General features: G+C 32.4%; 2 protein-coding genes across 4 annotated transcripts in view; one reads left to right on the top strand and one right to left on the bottom strand.

The window, feature by feature from the left end:
- Window positions 1-577: 577 nt before the first annotated feature.
- LOC111710201 (MICAL-like protein 2) lies at window positions 578-12,704 on the bottom strand. 2 transcript variants are annotated; one of them, XM_023484266.1, is made up of 10 exons: window positions 12,486-12,704; window positions 7,089-7,158; window positions 4,662-4,740; window positions 4,239-4,280; window positions 3,791-3,891; window positions 3,500-3,574; window positions 3,304-3,411; window positions 2,332-2,414; window positions 1,315-1,381; window positions 578-730 (listed from the first exon to the last, which is right to left on the bottom strand). In XM_023484266.1, exons 2-10 carry the CDS (start codon window positions 7,122-7,124, stop codon window positions 686-688), a joined length of 636 nt encoding a protein of 211 aa, XP_023340034.1. In that variant the 5' UTR covers window positions 7,125-7,158; window positions 12,486-12,704; the 3' UTR covers window positions 578-685. The 2 variants fall into 2 exon arrangements, with proteins under 2 accessions (XP_023340034.1, XP_023340041.1); XM_023484273.1 differs by lacking the exon at window positions 1,315-1,381 and having other exon boundaries at window positions 701-730.
- A 512-nt stretch (window positions 12,705-13,216) lies between these two features.
- The window catches only part of LOC111710261 (trypsin-1), an 11,918-nt gene continuing 9,950 nt past the window's right edge, over window positions 13,217-15,184 (top strand). The window contains exons 1-2 of one of the 2 annotated variants that reach the window (XM_023484331.1): window positions 13,217-13,528; window positions 13,790-13,860. In XM_023484331.1, the coding sequence (XP_023340099.1) occupies window positions 13,501-13,528; window positions 13,790-13,860 (99 nt within the window). In that variant the 5' untranslated portion in view covers window positions 13,217-13,500. The remainder of the gene's footprint in view (window positions 13,529-13,789; window positions 13,861-15,184) is intronic. The other variant, XM_023484335.1, reaches the window with a different exon arrangement.

Genomic DNA, 15,184 nt, shown 5'->3' with positions numbered 1-15,184 from the left:
TTATTATTGTTTTATTGGAAAGAAAATAAAAGTTGAAATAGAAGATGAGCGCGAAGCACCCTGATAGCCTATAGATAAATAGATAAAAATTAAGATTGATTTGCAGAATTGGGTTTCAGACAGATATGTAGATAGCAAGAATGTTAGATCGCTTGACAAACTTAGGTTAGGTTTTGAATCTTCCTGACAGAACCAAATCTCAAGAACTCAAGGAAACAAAGTTGAAAACGTACATTAGGGTGTAAATACTAGCTTAAATCAGATGTAAAGTATAAAATAATAATTAGATTGACAGTTAGAAAGTTGAAAGAAATGGCAAACTAACACAAAAATGTCTTTATCCTTTTTTACAGCTATAGTTTGCTTGTTTCGAACATTAGTAAATATTTGTAACTGAAGTTAGTCGTTGACCTTTTACTGGATACATTCACCTTTTTCATTAGAACATATACACAAAATAGATACATACATGATTATAAATTGGAAAACGTTTTATATACTCGAGTATTTATATTTTATTAATGTATGGCACAGAATATATATTAATATGATTATTATAGAGCTTTTTAAGATNTTTTACATGAGATTTTAAATATTGTATAGATTTAATAAAGGGGAAAAAACATTTAGATAAACAATGATGTTTTGTGCTATCTATCTAAGAAGTTTATTAGCTGCTGTTTGATTATGTTTCTTTTTCTTGGTGTATATACAACTGTCTTGTCAAATCCTAAACAAAAAATATTTTATTTTTAAAATCATCACTTTTTAAAAAATATTATTTTTATGAAATCATAATTTTAACCCTTTATTAATCTAACAGAGCTCCCTTCCCTTGTTGTTTTCAACCCTGGGATTTAAATTTAATATTTAAAAATCCAAACCATTTCTATTCTGCATTCGGCAATCAGGCCTAAAATGCAAGCAACATTTTTATTTAGCCTTTGGCCTAACAATTATACAAAAGTTGCTTGGCACTAAAACTCTAATTTCTAGGAAGGATCGACTTGAAGTGATAAAATTTAAATTGAGTCTCTGTCACAAACTCAAATTTTCTATAAATTCCTATATCTTAGCAACTTGATGGTGCAAACCTTTGATATTTCAAACTTAAATTATCTGATCTGCCAGAATTCATAGTTTGAAATATATAAGGTATACGGCATTGGGTTGCAAAGATATACGGATTAGAAAATCTTAGTTTGCGGCAAAGACTCAAATCCTTTTCACACAATAACGTTTTTATGTTATTTTCTGTTTTAGAAAAACAAAGAAACAAAATTAAACCTGACAAACAAAGAAACAAAATTAAACCTGACAAACAGAACTTATTGTAATGCCAGCACTGGATTTCAGATGCGTACTCTCAGTCAGGGTGACGCTGAAATATAAACAAAATATTTTTTAAAAATATTACATTATATATTAAAAAAGCATTATATGTTGAAAAATAAAGCATTATCTGTATTGCCATTGTGGAAAACGAATTTTAGAATTTCTAAAATGTTAAAAAATATTCCGTTATAAGATGTGCCCCCGGATATAATGATTATGCAGAATGCATGATGGATATGTTTGATAATTTGCCAAGTTTTCTACCTGACTTCAAGATTATACACCGTTCTTAAAACTATATAATTGGAACACATTAATTCACAAAACCAGATTTAATTTATTTATGGAACTAAATGCATAATTTCTGTCAGAAGGGGGGGGGGAGTATAATTTTGGTAGAAATTAAATTAGCTTTGAAATGTTTTCACAATTTAAATAAATTATGATGCACTTTCAAAAACACTTTTAGCTTTGGATTTTATTTAAAAATTTGACATTTTATTTTTGGAAATTTTGAAATTTTTCATATTTTTATAAAAAAAATAGAATATAAATTTTTAAATTTGACTTGCTTATTCGTTTTTCAAACTATTTGTTTCAGATATTTTGATTTTCAAAAAGAAAACCTCTGTTTCTTTGCGATAGGGTGAATGGGGAGGTTGCAATATTCAACTATATTATCTGAGGTCAGGGAGGTTGCAATATTTAACTATATAACCTGAGGTCAAGTAAAGGGGAGGTTAAAATATTTAACTATATAGCCTGAGGTCAGGGAGGTTGCAATATTTAACTATATACCCAAGGTCCAATATAGGGGAGGTTGCAATATTTACCTATATAACCTGAGGTCAGGGAGGTTGCAATATTTAACTATAAACCCAAGGTCAAATATAGGGAAGGTTGCAATATTTAACTATATAACCTGAGGTCAGGGAGGTTGCAATATTTAACTTTATAACCTGAGGTCAGGGAGGTTGCAATATTTAACTTTATAACCTGAGGTCAGGTGAGAACTTGTTGTTCCTGAGAAGGGGATTGTCCGTGGAGAACACGCTTCGGGGAACAGTTCGCGGCGTTCCCTGGAATAAAAAAACATTCACAAATCCTGAAATTTGAATATTGTGTTTTTTAACATAATATTGAATTGAATTGTGTCAACTAATGAATAAGAATGAGGATGATTAATAACCGCATATCAGGGCAGAGACTGATAGCTATAGGCAGACTGTTAACGGTAATAAATTAGTATCTAAATGCATATGTAATCAAGAAGCACTTAAAAGAAACATTTAGTGTGTATCGTTTATATGCATCATCAACAGAGATAAATTCTAAGACAAATATTCGTTGTAATTTTTTTATTTCTCCGCTTTCTCTAGAGATTTTGAACCCATATATCATATATATCTCTATAGAGATTTTGAAAACCCTTATGTCATATATATCTCTATAGAGATTTTGAACCCCTATATCATATATATATCTCTATGGAGATTTTGAACCCCTATATCATGAAGAAACTTTTAAATACGAAACGAAAAAGTTATCTTAAAATAGACCTAAGATAACGGCATGCTACAATTAAAGACGTATTTTTTTGGGCTTATCAATTTTCGCTTGTTTTTGTAATATTGTTTTTTTTTAAATTAGGGAAAATCTTAATTTACCCCTAAAATTTCATTCCGGTAAAAAATGCTACAAAAAAAATAAATTTTTGCCAGAAATTAAAATTTTCTATTCACTATTAAAATCTTTGCAACCTGATAGTGTAAACCTCAAACTTGAACATTTGATTCTGACAGAATTCATAGTTTAAAGTATTAAAGGTCAACGACATCGGGTGACAGAGGGATTTTCAAAAATCAAAGTTTGTGGCAAAAACTAAAATTCGTTTTATTTCTTTTACTTTACAAACATAGTAATGGTTTAGTCGCCATCTTTGATTAATAATAAAAGTTTCAACCTTACCAAAGGCGTAGACTCCGCAGAGGAGCAGAGAGAATCAGATTCGGACTCTGATACTCCAGAGATACGGAGCCGGGACAAGGACGGAGAGAGACAAGAGTTATCCTCGTTCTAGAACAAAATAATTTCATTTTTTCCTACTTCATGATTTTAAATCATTAATTCTGTAGAACCCTAAAAAATCTAATAATAATTTTACCTTCAGTAAGTGATAGAACTGGGAGACGTAGGTAACAATTGAAAACCTGTCCGGTTCCTCACATTCAACCATATCCTATATTATAATCCTTTTTTCTATTCAATTCATATTTCATTATTCATATCCTAGCAGAGAAAATGTTATGATCTTAAAAAATCTTTAAAAATTGGTTAACTCATTTTAACATTGTAAGGCATAATGCAATAATGCAATAATGCTCTTGATTAAAGAGAGTTAAAGTTGTTTTCTAAATATTTTTCTAATTGTCCCTGCAGCCAAATAAACACTAACCTGTGGGTCTAAAAGAGCTGGAATACCCAAATGCTCTTCAGCTACAGTGAATGCAAGATTATTATTCTCAAATATGTTTTCAGCCTTTAAACTTGGAAAATCTGAAATGGAGAAAATATTCGGTCATAGAAACCGTGTAGACTGTAGACTGTAGACTGGTTAGTTTTTCAAAACTTTTAGATAAATTGTTTATCTAATTAAAGACAATATTTTTAATTGGATTAAAAAGATGCTTGTCTAAAAAGTGCAAGGTAACCCCACCAAAAAAAACCATTTGTCGATGAATTTTTAGGGTCTAATGCAGTCTGTTCATTAAACATGCACCCTTTCAATAATTATACAATTTAATAATTCATAATTCTCTGAAATAAAATTTAATAGCAAAGAGATAGTATAAGAGTTTGTGACAAAAATTCATTAGATTAATGAGAATTACCAAGTATATTACCTATGAGTGTGGGTCTGAAATGATGAATAAGTGCACAGAATCCTAAAAAATTGATATTTCATTTACTAAAAAGAATAATATATATTTTCTTAACCTGCAAATTCTCTACAAAGAATGAGACTTCAGAGACGACTGTACGGAATTTTTAATGTCAATTTCCTGTCGAATCATTCATGATTCCTTGCAACTGTCAATTATTTATCTTGGCCAGATCGTTAGAAGCTTTTAAAATAGTATATGATGAATCAAAAGCTATATTATATGAGTTTCAGGTCGTCTTTAAAATTACATTCTTTGTGGGAACCCTGTAAAGTGATACCCAATAAATACCGAAAGGATTGCAGTCTTCACTCTTTTTTGTAACTATAGAAACAAATACCAGGATTTTGTAATTTGAAATTTTGTAGTTTGATTTAATCCTACCTAAACCATCTCTCCAGGAAGACGACATGTCAAGAATATTCACATTTTCGTATCCATCGGTTACTCGTCTGCACCAAATCTAAAAATGTATTCGATAATACAACCCGTTAACTGCTCACTGATCAGAACTGAAATATTTTAAAAATAAATAAATGTTTGTTTGAAAAGTGGTGATAGATCGCATATCACACCCCGGACTATCCAGAGTGAGCAGCATTCGGTTTCTTCTATTTGAAATCAAACGTGTTTTGGTCTTTAATTCAACAACCTTTACACTTAGGGATTTGTTTACGTTATACCTTTTCCTTCAAAATGCATATGCCGACAAAAAAGTATTTAAGAAAAAAGACTAATAAATTATGTTTAATGGGTCAAATTGTGATCGAAAGTCACAGCTTTCTGGAATATTGACAGAACCGTTAAATCCACGTGATCATAGAACAATAAAGGAACTAAAGTTGCCAAAAAACTCTAATTTTCTAATCCATATATCTGTTCAACCTGATATTTCAAACTTTGATTTAAATTATCTAAGATCTTAGGTGACAAAATATATGAATATCATAATTGGAGTAAAAAATATCTTTGTCATTGTAATGAGTATTATTAAGTGCGAAAAAGTTTTTCCCGGGATTTTTATTTTGATCGAAAACAAACAAAAAAATTAAAAATCATAGCAAAAAAATTTTAGCACGCATGATACCCATTTCAATAACATATATAGTTTTTTTCAATTTTACTCAAATTATTTAAAAGTTACGATAAAGATAAAGTTACTTAATCACCCTGTTGTAGGGTGATTAAGAAACTTTATCACCCTACAATGAGACAAATTAGGTATAAAATTTGAAATTTAAATAGCAGGTTGGAAAAATTACTTTTTCGCCCTGTTGTAGCCTACTTGTAGGGCGATAAAGTCACTTAATCACACTTACAACGGGAAATATTATAGGTGTGATAAATTCAAAATTGAATAAAAACATAAGAAAAAGAATTTTATCTAGAATAAAAAAGACAACATAAATGCGTTTTTTTAACGGTGCATGTAACGTTTATATTTAGATTACAATACAAACAAGGTTTAACAGACTTGCGGAGCCTTGCATTCCAAATATGGATTCTAATCCAAGCAAACATAATCCATTTTTTATCATATTAGGCGCGCATAATGCCGGAGTTTAAAGGATGGGATAGGGTGCGCCCAGCTAGATTATTCGACACGCGCAGATAATAAGATGAATATTTGAAACAAAATAACAAATAAACTATGAAGATATCCGAAAAAGGAATGACAACGCATTTGTTCCAAGGGACAATATTATGTGAACTTTTATCTAAGAAACTTTTTATCTAGGAAACTTTTATATAGGAAACTTTTTTCTAAGAAATTTTTATCTAGTAATATATTATCTAGGAAACTTTTATCTAGGAAACTTTTTATCTAGGAAACTTTTATATAGGAAACTTTTATCTAGGAAACTTTTATCTAGGAATCTTTTATCTAGGAAACTTTTTTCTAAGAAACTTTTATCCAGGAAACTTTTTTCTAAGAAATTTTTATCTAGTAATATATTATCTAGGAAACTTTTATCTAGGAAACTTTTATCTAGGAAACTTTTATCTAGGAAACTTTTATCTAGAAAACGTTTATCAAAATCTGAGGCCGAATTCAAAGAATTTGAGTCGGGGCTCAATTGAAACTGGTTTTAGGGGGATTTGAGACGCGGCTTAAATTCATTAAATTAGGACATCGATCATTTGTTTGTTATTAGAACCGGAGTCGATCATGTAAAACAGTTTTGTTTTCGCTTCTCTATTTTCCCTATATTCTTCTTCCTTACATTACATATCTTTTCTTTTCACTTTTATTCTTTACTTTTTTATCCCCCCCCCCCTCCACTCTTCAATCGATCCTCCCCCATCAAAATCTGAATTAGTTCCGCGGAAGAACAGATCTTGCATTAACCGTTTCCAACACGAAAGGGAAATATGGAAAGGTCAAAAAGTAAGAATATATATTTTCTATGATCATCACGAAAACCAAATATTTTGACCAGCTGTTTGAAAATTTGTCTTTAATTTCAAAGTTGGAAAATTCCAGAAGTTTGAAAATTTGTTTTTAATTTCAAAGTTGGAAAATTCCAGAAGTTTGAAAATTTGTTTTTAATTTCAAAGTTGGAAAATTCCAGAAGTTTGAAAATTTGTCTTTAATTTCAAAGTTGGAAAATTCAAGAAGTTGGAAAATTTGTCTTTAATTTTAAAGTTGGAAAATTCCAGAAGTTTGAACGTCTCAAACAGTTTTTGAGTTATTTTAAAAACCTTACTCCACTCCGTGATAGAGATGTCACAATTTTTATTTTTTATCAAACTAAAATATTTTTGAAATTTTTGTAATTCATGAATTTCTTCTCAATTTCTAAATTTTACCTGCAAAGCCCTAATTCCTTTTCTTTCTATAGGCATCTTCAATGCTTGAATTTAATCTGAGTGCGAAGATCTAAAAATAGAATTGTCAATGGAAGGTTTCTCACATATACAATTAACAACTTTATTTGAATCAGAAGTAGCCCGACCCCCAGATATTGCTTAACCTTAGCCAACTCAAACATAGTCACAGAGATCATTCCGTAGAAGTCAGGGCCAAGCCTCATAAGAATTAAACCGTAAAATCGATTATTAAGGTACCATTGTTTTCGAAACAAGTCTAGTGTATGCCAACATGATCGAGGTGTTGCGGTTTGAATTTAATTTTCTACTGTGTAAGATATAACAGGTTGCAAAGATTTGTTTTGTTGGGAAAATAGGATCGGGATTAGAACCATTTGAAATGATACAATATCAGTTGGCGAAGGGGGGGGGGGCAGAAGAGTGACTGATTGAGGGTGTAGGAAGACAGAAGGATACGATACAAATTATTTAATTGAGTAAATTACATTCTTTGATATAAATAGACAGGAACCCCTGTAATCAAACTATCAAAGAAAATTGACTGATTAACAGACTGACAGACAAACAGATTTAAACAATAAAAAAGAGAAACACTGCCAGATACACATCATAGATATTGGACTTAAAGACGAACAGACAGATTAACAGACTCACGGACTAAAAAATGACAATTTGATATTTGGGTTGATTGACACATTTTTAGATTGACAGACAATACAAAACAACTATGGTTTGACAGACTGCATGACATACAAACAATTTGCGAAAAAAGTAAAGTTTTAAAAAGACAGAATGACAAAGTACAGTAAGTTTAGTTTGGTCTGGGTAGATTAGGCCGGAGGGAGCAATTATCAAGATTAAACCAGTTCAAACTCTCTATACAGCGTTTTAAACAGAGTAAAGGAGAGGGGGGAGAATTTACTATGAGTTAAAGAAAGGAGTTGAGTCTTTGCCACAAACTCTGATTTTCCAATTCATCTTGGCAAATAATGTCCATCGACACCAGATATTTCAAATTATGAATTATATTAGATCAAATAGTTTAAGTTTGAAATGTAGAAAGTTCAGATTTTCAGGTTCCAAAGATATAGGGGTTAGTAAATTTGAGCCTGTGGCAAAAACTCAATTTCTTTAGAGTTATCAACGATACATTAGATTTCAGAGAGGATTGTATAGATTCCATTAGCATTTTTTGCATTTATTAGAATAAAAAAATGTCCAAAGAACACCTTTTCTAAAGTTGGAGGTTTTAATTTTCTATAGCTGGAGGTTTTAATTTTCTATACTTGGAGGTTTTAATTTTCTAAAGTTGGAGGTTTTAATTTTCTATAGTTGGAGGTTTTAATTTTCTATAGTTGGAGGTTTTTATTGTATACATCACTTGCTTCTCCTGGCCTTGAAATATTAAATGATAAAAAATAATACTCAAAGTTAAATATGATATTAAGATTCTATCGCTTTAAAATTCAACGGCATTCTATGTCTCGACTTTCAAGGAACAATTTTTAAAAAAACTATGAAAGATAAAATTAACTTATTTAGATGAAATGGAATTATTTTGCGTCTTATATTTAGATATTAGTGGGGAGGAGGGCAAAAATATTTCCTGCCACCCGCCTATTCCACTCCCCCGTCCCCGTCCCCTCCTCCCTTTCCCTGCAGCCCCCTCCCCTGCCGTTCGCGTCGTATAATAGTGAATAGCGGTGTAAATATGGTCGGTCAATAGATCCTCTTATCTTTAGGCAACACATATATTGCAGAACCAGGCATATGTTGGTCCTTCATAGAATACACTGCCCTGGTATAGGTTCAAGTATCCAGGTCCTGTAATACACTGCCCTGGTTTAGGTTCAAGTAGTTAGGTTCTAGAATACACTGTCCTGGTTTAGGTTCAAGTATCTAGGTTCTAGAATACACTGTCCTGGTTTAGGTTCAAGTATCCAGGTTCTAGAATAAACTGTCCTGGTTTAGGTTCAAGTACCCAGGTTCTAGAATACACTGTCCTGGTTTAGGTTCAAGTATTCAGGTCCAGTAATAACCTGCCCTGGCATAGGTTTGAGTATCCAGGTCCTAGAGTAACCTGCCCTAGTATAGGTTCAAGTATCCAGGTCCTAGAGTACCCTGCCCTTGTATAGATTTAAGTATTCAGGCCCTAGAATACCATGCCCTGGTATAGGTTCAAGTATCCAGGTCCTAGAGTACCCTGCCCTTGTATAGATTTAAGTATTCAGGCCCTAGAATACCATGCCCTGGTATAGGTTTAAGCATCCAGGTCCTAGAATACTCTGCCCTGGTATAGGTTTAAGTATCCAGGTCCTGTACTACCCTGCCAATTACCAACTTTATGAATCCAAGTAAAATCTAAGGATTCTAAGTTTAAATCAAATGATCAAGATTTATAGATTAACTCTTTTCAAAAGTTTGTGAATTAATTCACTAATAGATATTGATAATTAAGAATGATTGTAGTTAATCATTTAAAATTTAAACTTAAATTGTTTGTCAACTAAAAAATTAATTAGATGATGGATCAATTAATTTATTCTTCTAAAATACAAAGTCACGCTATAGGTTAATGCACCGTGTATACTGTATATCTCTAATACATCATCGTCATTAATTTCAGGCTTTTTATAAGCTGCATTTAAAAAATCAATTCATCAATTATTATCGTATAGAGCTGTGTCCCACGTAAGCCAAAGAAGTTCTTAAATAAACATTAATCCTGATAAACTTCGCAAGAAACACTCTACAATAAAAGCCATGGTAGCATTAATAGACACCATGAATGGTAACAATAACCCCCCTGGTAACCGTGCAATAAACCTCTTGGTAACCTTACAATAAACCCCCCAGGTAACCCTACAATAAACACCCAAGTAACCCTGCAATAAACCTTCTGGTAACCCTACAATAACCCCTGGTAACCCTACAACAAACCACTCTGGTAACCATACAACAAAAACCCCCGGGCAATCCTACAATAAACCCTCTTGTAACCCTGGAATAACCCCCTGGTAACCCTACAATAAACTCCCTGGTAACCCTGCAATAAAACTACAAGTAACCCTTTAACAAACACTCTGGTAAGCCTACAATAACCCCCTGGTAACCCTACAATAAACCCCCCTGGTAACCATATAATGAACCCCCGGGTAAGCCTACAATAAACCCTCTGGTAACTCTGGAATAACCCCTGGTAACCCTACATTAAACCCCTAGTAATCCTACAATGAAACCACCTGGTAACCCTACAATAAACCCCTCGGTAACACTTCAATAAACCCCTGGTAACCCTACAATAAACCCCTAGTTATCCTACAATAAACCCCTAGTAAACCTACAATAAACCCATTTGTAAGCCTAAAATAAACCCCTCGGGTAACCTTACAATAAACCCTTCTGGTAACTCTACAGTAACTCCCTGGTAACCCTACAATAAACCCCACCCCCCTAGTAACCTTACAATAAACCCCTCCAGTACCCCTTGTCTATCACGATGTATCCAAGATATCAGATTGTTAATGTTGGATTTACAAACCTATCTGTCAAGTTGTCTGACACACCCATGTCTTTCTTATCCCCACACTCCCCTTTAAACTTAAATGTTTAGAACATGAAACTGAATATATGTTTATTGTTGAAGCGACAACACAATGTGAACAAAGAATTAAATGAATTACAACATTTTGTATTAATAGATATATATTCTTTTAGAATATAAGATGATAAAGTTGAAAAGATGAAGATGGTGAATATAAGATGACAAAGTTGAAAAGATGAAGATGGTGAATATAAGATGACAAAGTTGAAAAGATGAAGATGGTAAATATAAGATGACAAAGTTGAAAGATAAAGATGGTGAATATAAAAGGACAAAGTTGAAAAGATGAAGATGAACGGTGATAGAAGAATAAGATTATTGTTTAAAGATGTCAAGTAACCGACTCCCCATGCAAAGATGGTATTGTCCGATTCATAACATAAATCATAAAACCTTAAAATTTTACAAATAATGTGGAAGATTTTGTCATTTTTCTAGGGTTGAAATGTTTGATACTGATAACTACCATATATGATGATTTTCTGCAGTCAGCTTGTAGAGAATTCACATATGAAAATAATAATTTTTCCAAGTTAAATCCATTGAAATCTAATTCTTTTTGATCAAACAACGCTTTTTAGGGAACCGTTGTCAATCTTAGTATTTGAATGAGTTTAAAGTAGAATAATTTGGATTTGGATATTTGTTTTTGAGTAACTTGAAGGTAACGGAATAAAATTGTTTGGTGAAAAATTGTATTTTTTTGAAAGATAAGTGAAACACATGAAAGCATATGTTTTACGATCAAAAAGAAAATATTGGTTTGCAAGAAAATATAATATTTGGAAGGGTGAGGGCAGTGATATAGAGCTGGTTTTGATGTAGGAATGTGAACTAGGCTAGGGTATAATTTAGTTTTTATCTTTTATATTTCAGAATCTCCGACCCAAACCATACCATACGGTCAGTACGCAAATATACATATAGACACTAGATACGGTCAATTTAAGCATAAAAACATTGAATACAAACTTGCTCTATCAGACTGTTCTTATTTCAAGAAACTAAATCTAATAGCATGTAAAGAAATAAATAAGAGATGAATTGGGATACATTTTGTCAATGTTAAAAACTTGACTGGTTTAGGGACACTCCCTCCCTTTCATGCCAAATCTACACCTTGTTCAAGGTCATAATAGGTCCTTTAGGGACTATGGACGAGCTGTGATTTTTAAATTAGGGACTTTTTAAAAGCACGTTTTATGTAGAGATTTGTATCGTTTAATGAAAAAAAAACGATTTTATTGAACTAATGATTTTACCGTTAGAAATGAACGAAATTGACGGAAAATGAACGATATCTTTGAGTAAAAACGAAATCATTATTTAACTATTACAAACACAGAACGAAATGGGTCGTTCACGAACGATGAACGAACGAAAAGTAGAAAAAAAGCACACCCATCTCTATGTTCATGTTTAGAGGTTGGATTTAATGAATAACGAGAAGAAGTTGAACTAGATAATTATAGTTCTAGGGTCTAGGGTACCGTAGAAAAGTGTTAAGACTATCGTACCTAGTTCTGACTTCTGAGTTTAACTCTCGTTATTCCTTTTACCTGACTGAGGTTAACTAAATCTTAGGACAGAATCAATAGATATTTATATCTGATTTTGTATTTATCAAATTTGTCTGTTTTGTCATACTTTTAGTTTATTTACATTAAATATATCATAGAGTAGAGTCTCAAGATTAACTTGACGATAATATGAGTGAACAAACAATACGCTTTATGCGTATTGTATTATACGCATTACATAAATGAATTTACCTTCTATATAAGCAGTTATTGTCCTGCGTAATATTCCTATAGCTGGCTACAGAGTTAAACTTGAGTTTATCTTCTAATATTACAACTTCAAGGAGATATAAACGCCGTTTAGTCTGCGTGCGCTGTAGGTGTCCCTAGATGCTTGTTAAAACACAGGCTACACTCTACACTCTACTAAATCCAAGACTCGACTGATTTACGGCGCCAATAGTTAGGCCTGGCGCCAACCTACTGCCCAACCATCCTGCACCCATATTCTACCTGCATGGATTACAGAGATAAAGGGTTTGAGGAAGGACCTGGGAGGGGGGGGGGGTGCTCCCTAAATCATACAAATATATCTTTTCTTTCCTACAAATATATCTTTTCTTTCCTACAAAAATATCTTGGTTAAATGTTTATTTCGTAAATTAACCCTATACTTATTTATCAACTAAAATTTTGTTTTTTATTCAAATGTCACGTTTGTATAACCCCACCACCTCCTTCATTTTCTTTCCTAATCCCCTAACTCTGAAAAATGTACTTTGAACAACTTTTTAATAATAAAAAAATAAAATAGTTGACAAGTTAAAAAATAAAACACAATAAATAAAATTTTCAAGCTTTAGGGTTTTTTTAATCACAACAACCCAGAGGCAGAAGCCCAAAGGAGTTAAGCGCATACCACGTTGGATGACAAGACAGAGAGAGCGTGCGCGTAACTCCTTTGGGCCTCTGCCTCAGGGTTGTTGAGAACGAAAAACCCCTAAATCTTGAAAAGACAACATATAGTGTTCTATCTGTATTGTTATTAATCTATAAATTATGTCTTCTAACATAAAACAACAGGAGGGTAATAAAACAGTAAAGTCTTTTTTTCTCCGGTTTAAGTGGATAAAATACGTCCACTATTGATTAAATCTGTTTGACCCTGTATCATGTTGTTTGCGAAGGTTCCTTTAAGTGTGGTGTGCAGAAGCCTGATACAAGGATAGTCGGAGGAACTGAAACTCCAGATGGAAAATATCCTTGGATGGTCGCATTGGCAAACTCTTCAGGAGGTTAGATCCCTCAACACATACAGTGGTCACCAATATTAAGCGGAATATTTGGTGTCGTCATACTTTATTTTAATTAGAAAAACCAAAAGTACTTTTTAATTTGTTTTTGTAATATTGCTGAAAATTTGACCAAAAATGTCCTGAAATATGTTAAAAATCATCCTCTCATAATTGGTTTTCACTCTATGATCAATTACGTTTACTTTCTTTTCTTGATTCATAATTTTCTTAATACTACGCTACTCAACAACTATAATTTAGGTTGGTGGGGTTGTGGAGCAACTCTTATCGCATCTGATTGGGTTCTTAGTGCAGCCCATTGCTTTTATAAAGTAATTAAGCTAATTTTTAGATAATCTTTATTCTGATTACGGGACTAGGACTAAACAAGGTCGTTTCGATGGTTTTATACCTCTTTATTCCCTTTTAAACAAACAATGTCATAGAAGAAACGAAGATTATTGAAAAATCTTCAAAACCTGTTTTTGTATTGAATGTTTTGGGTCTCTAGAGACTGGAGGGAAATGTTCAAATATTAGAATATTATTCAGAAACAGGAACAAAAAAAATAAAGAATTAATTCAGTTTAAAGGACATTGGTTGTATAATTCCAACTGAACCCCATTTAAAGAGCGGTTTTTCCATATTGACAACGGTACCCTTGAATCCTTAATCTGATCAGGAATGTGGAAGATAATTTTTTTCTTACTTAACCCTATAAAGGCTGGTGGGTCTGAATCTATGTATAGCCTGGGGTGGGGGGGGGTTTGGCAACGAAAAACAATATTGGCAGAATAATCGAAAAGAAACAATATAAACATAATTAAATAACGACATCTGCATATTATGATAATTCGGATATCTCATTTCTTTATCATACAAAGACTTTGAAGGTACCGTTGTGAATAGGATATGTAAATATAAGGCCTGTTTGTTTGTTGACCGATTTGTCTCAAATTTTGACGAGAATGATATTGATTTGGGTTGAAAGATCTATTGTGAGTAGAAAAAAACTTGGTATCCAGGCAAAGATATATACCCGAGGTAATATAGAATATAGATTGGTGTTAATCTCTAATAATTACATATACCAATGTTCTGTTGTATAAACTCTCCCTTTTCCTTTTATAATCCTCTTAACATCCTCTTAACCCTGCTTCTTCATCCGATTAGCTTACGCTTTTATTATATATTGTATATATCTATTTATCCATACGTTCTTTGGACATAGTACGTACGTACAATTTTGGATTTCTACCATTGTGCATGCTATAAAACGACGATATTCTCCATATTCTTGATTCAGTTCAATAGGCACCGTTTGAATCAGACATGCCTCTCTCGACTTTAAGAGTCGATCACTTAAAATTATACACAACACTAACACTAACAGTCCCTTGATGGAAGTCGGAAAAAGACAAAATTGTTAAAATAAAAAAAGAGGTAATGCATCCTAATTGGCATGCCAAAACTAATTTGCTGTTTAACATGCAACATTGAGTTTGTAATTTCCTGACACCATAGAACACCAACATAATTCATGGTAAAAATATCAGGACATGTGAAAAACCTTGACATTGATTATCAACTCATCAACTAGCTCATCATCTCATCAACTCATCAACTCATCAACTCATCATCTCATCAACTCATCAA

The sequence above is a fragment of the Eurytemora carolleeae genome, unplaced genomic scaffold, assembly GCF_000591075.1.
Source record: "Eurytemora carolleeae unplaced genomic scaffold, Eaff_2.0 scaffold136, whole genome shotgun sequence".
In the NCBI taxonomy this organism is placed as follows: domain Eukaryota; kingdom Metazoa; phylum Arthropoda; class Copepoda; order Calanoida; family Temoridae; genus Eurytemora; species Eurytemora carolleeae.
This window is presented reverse-complemented; position numbering and strand designations above follow the sequence as displayed.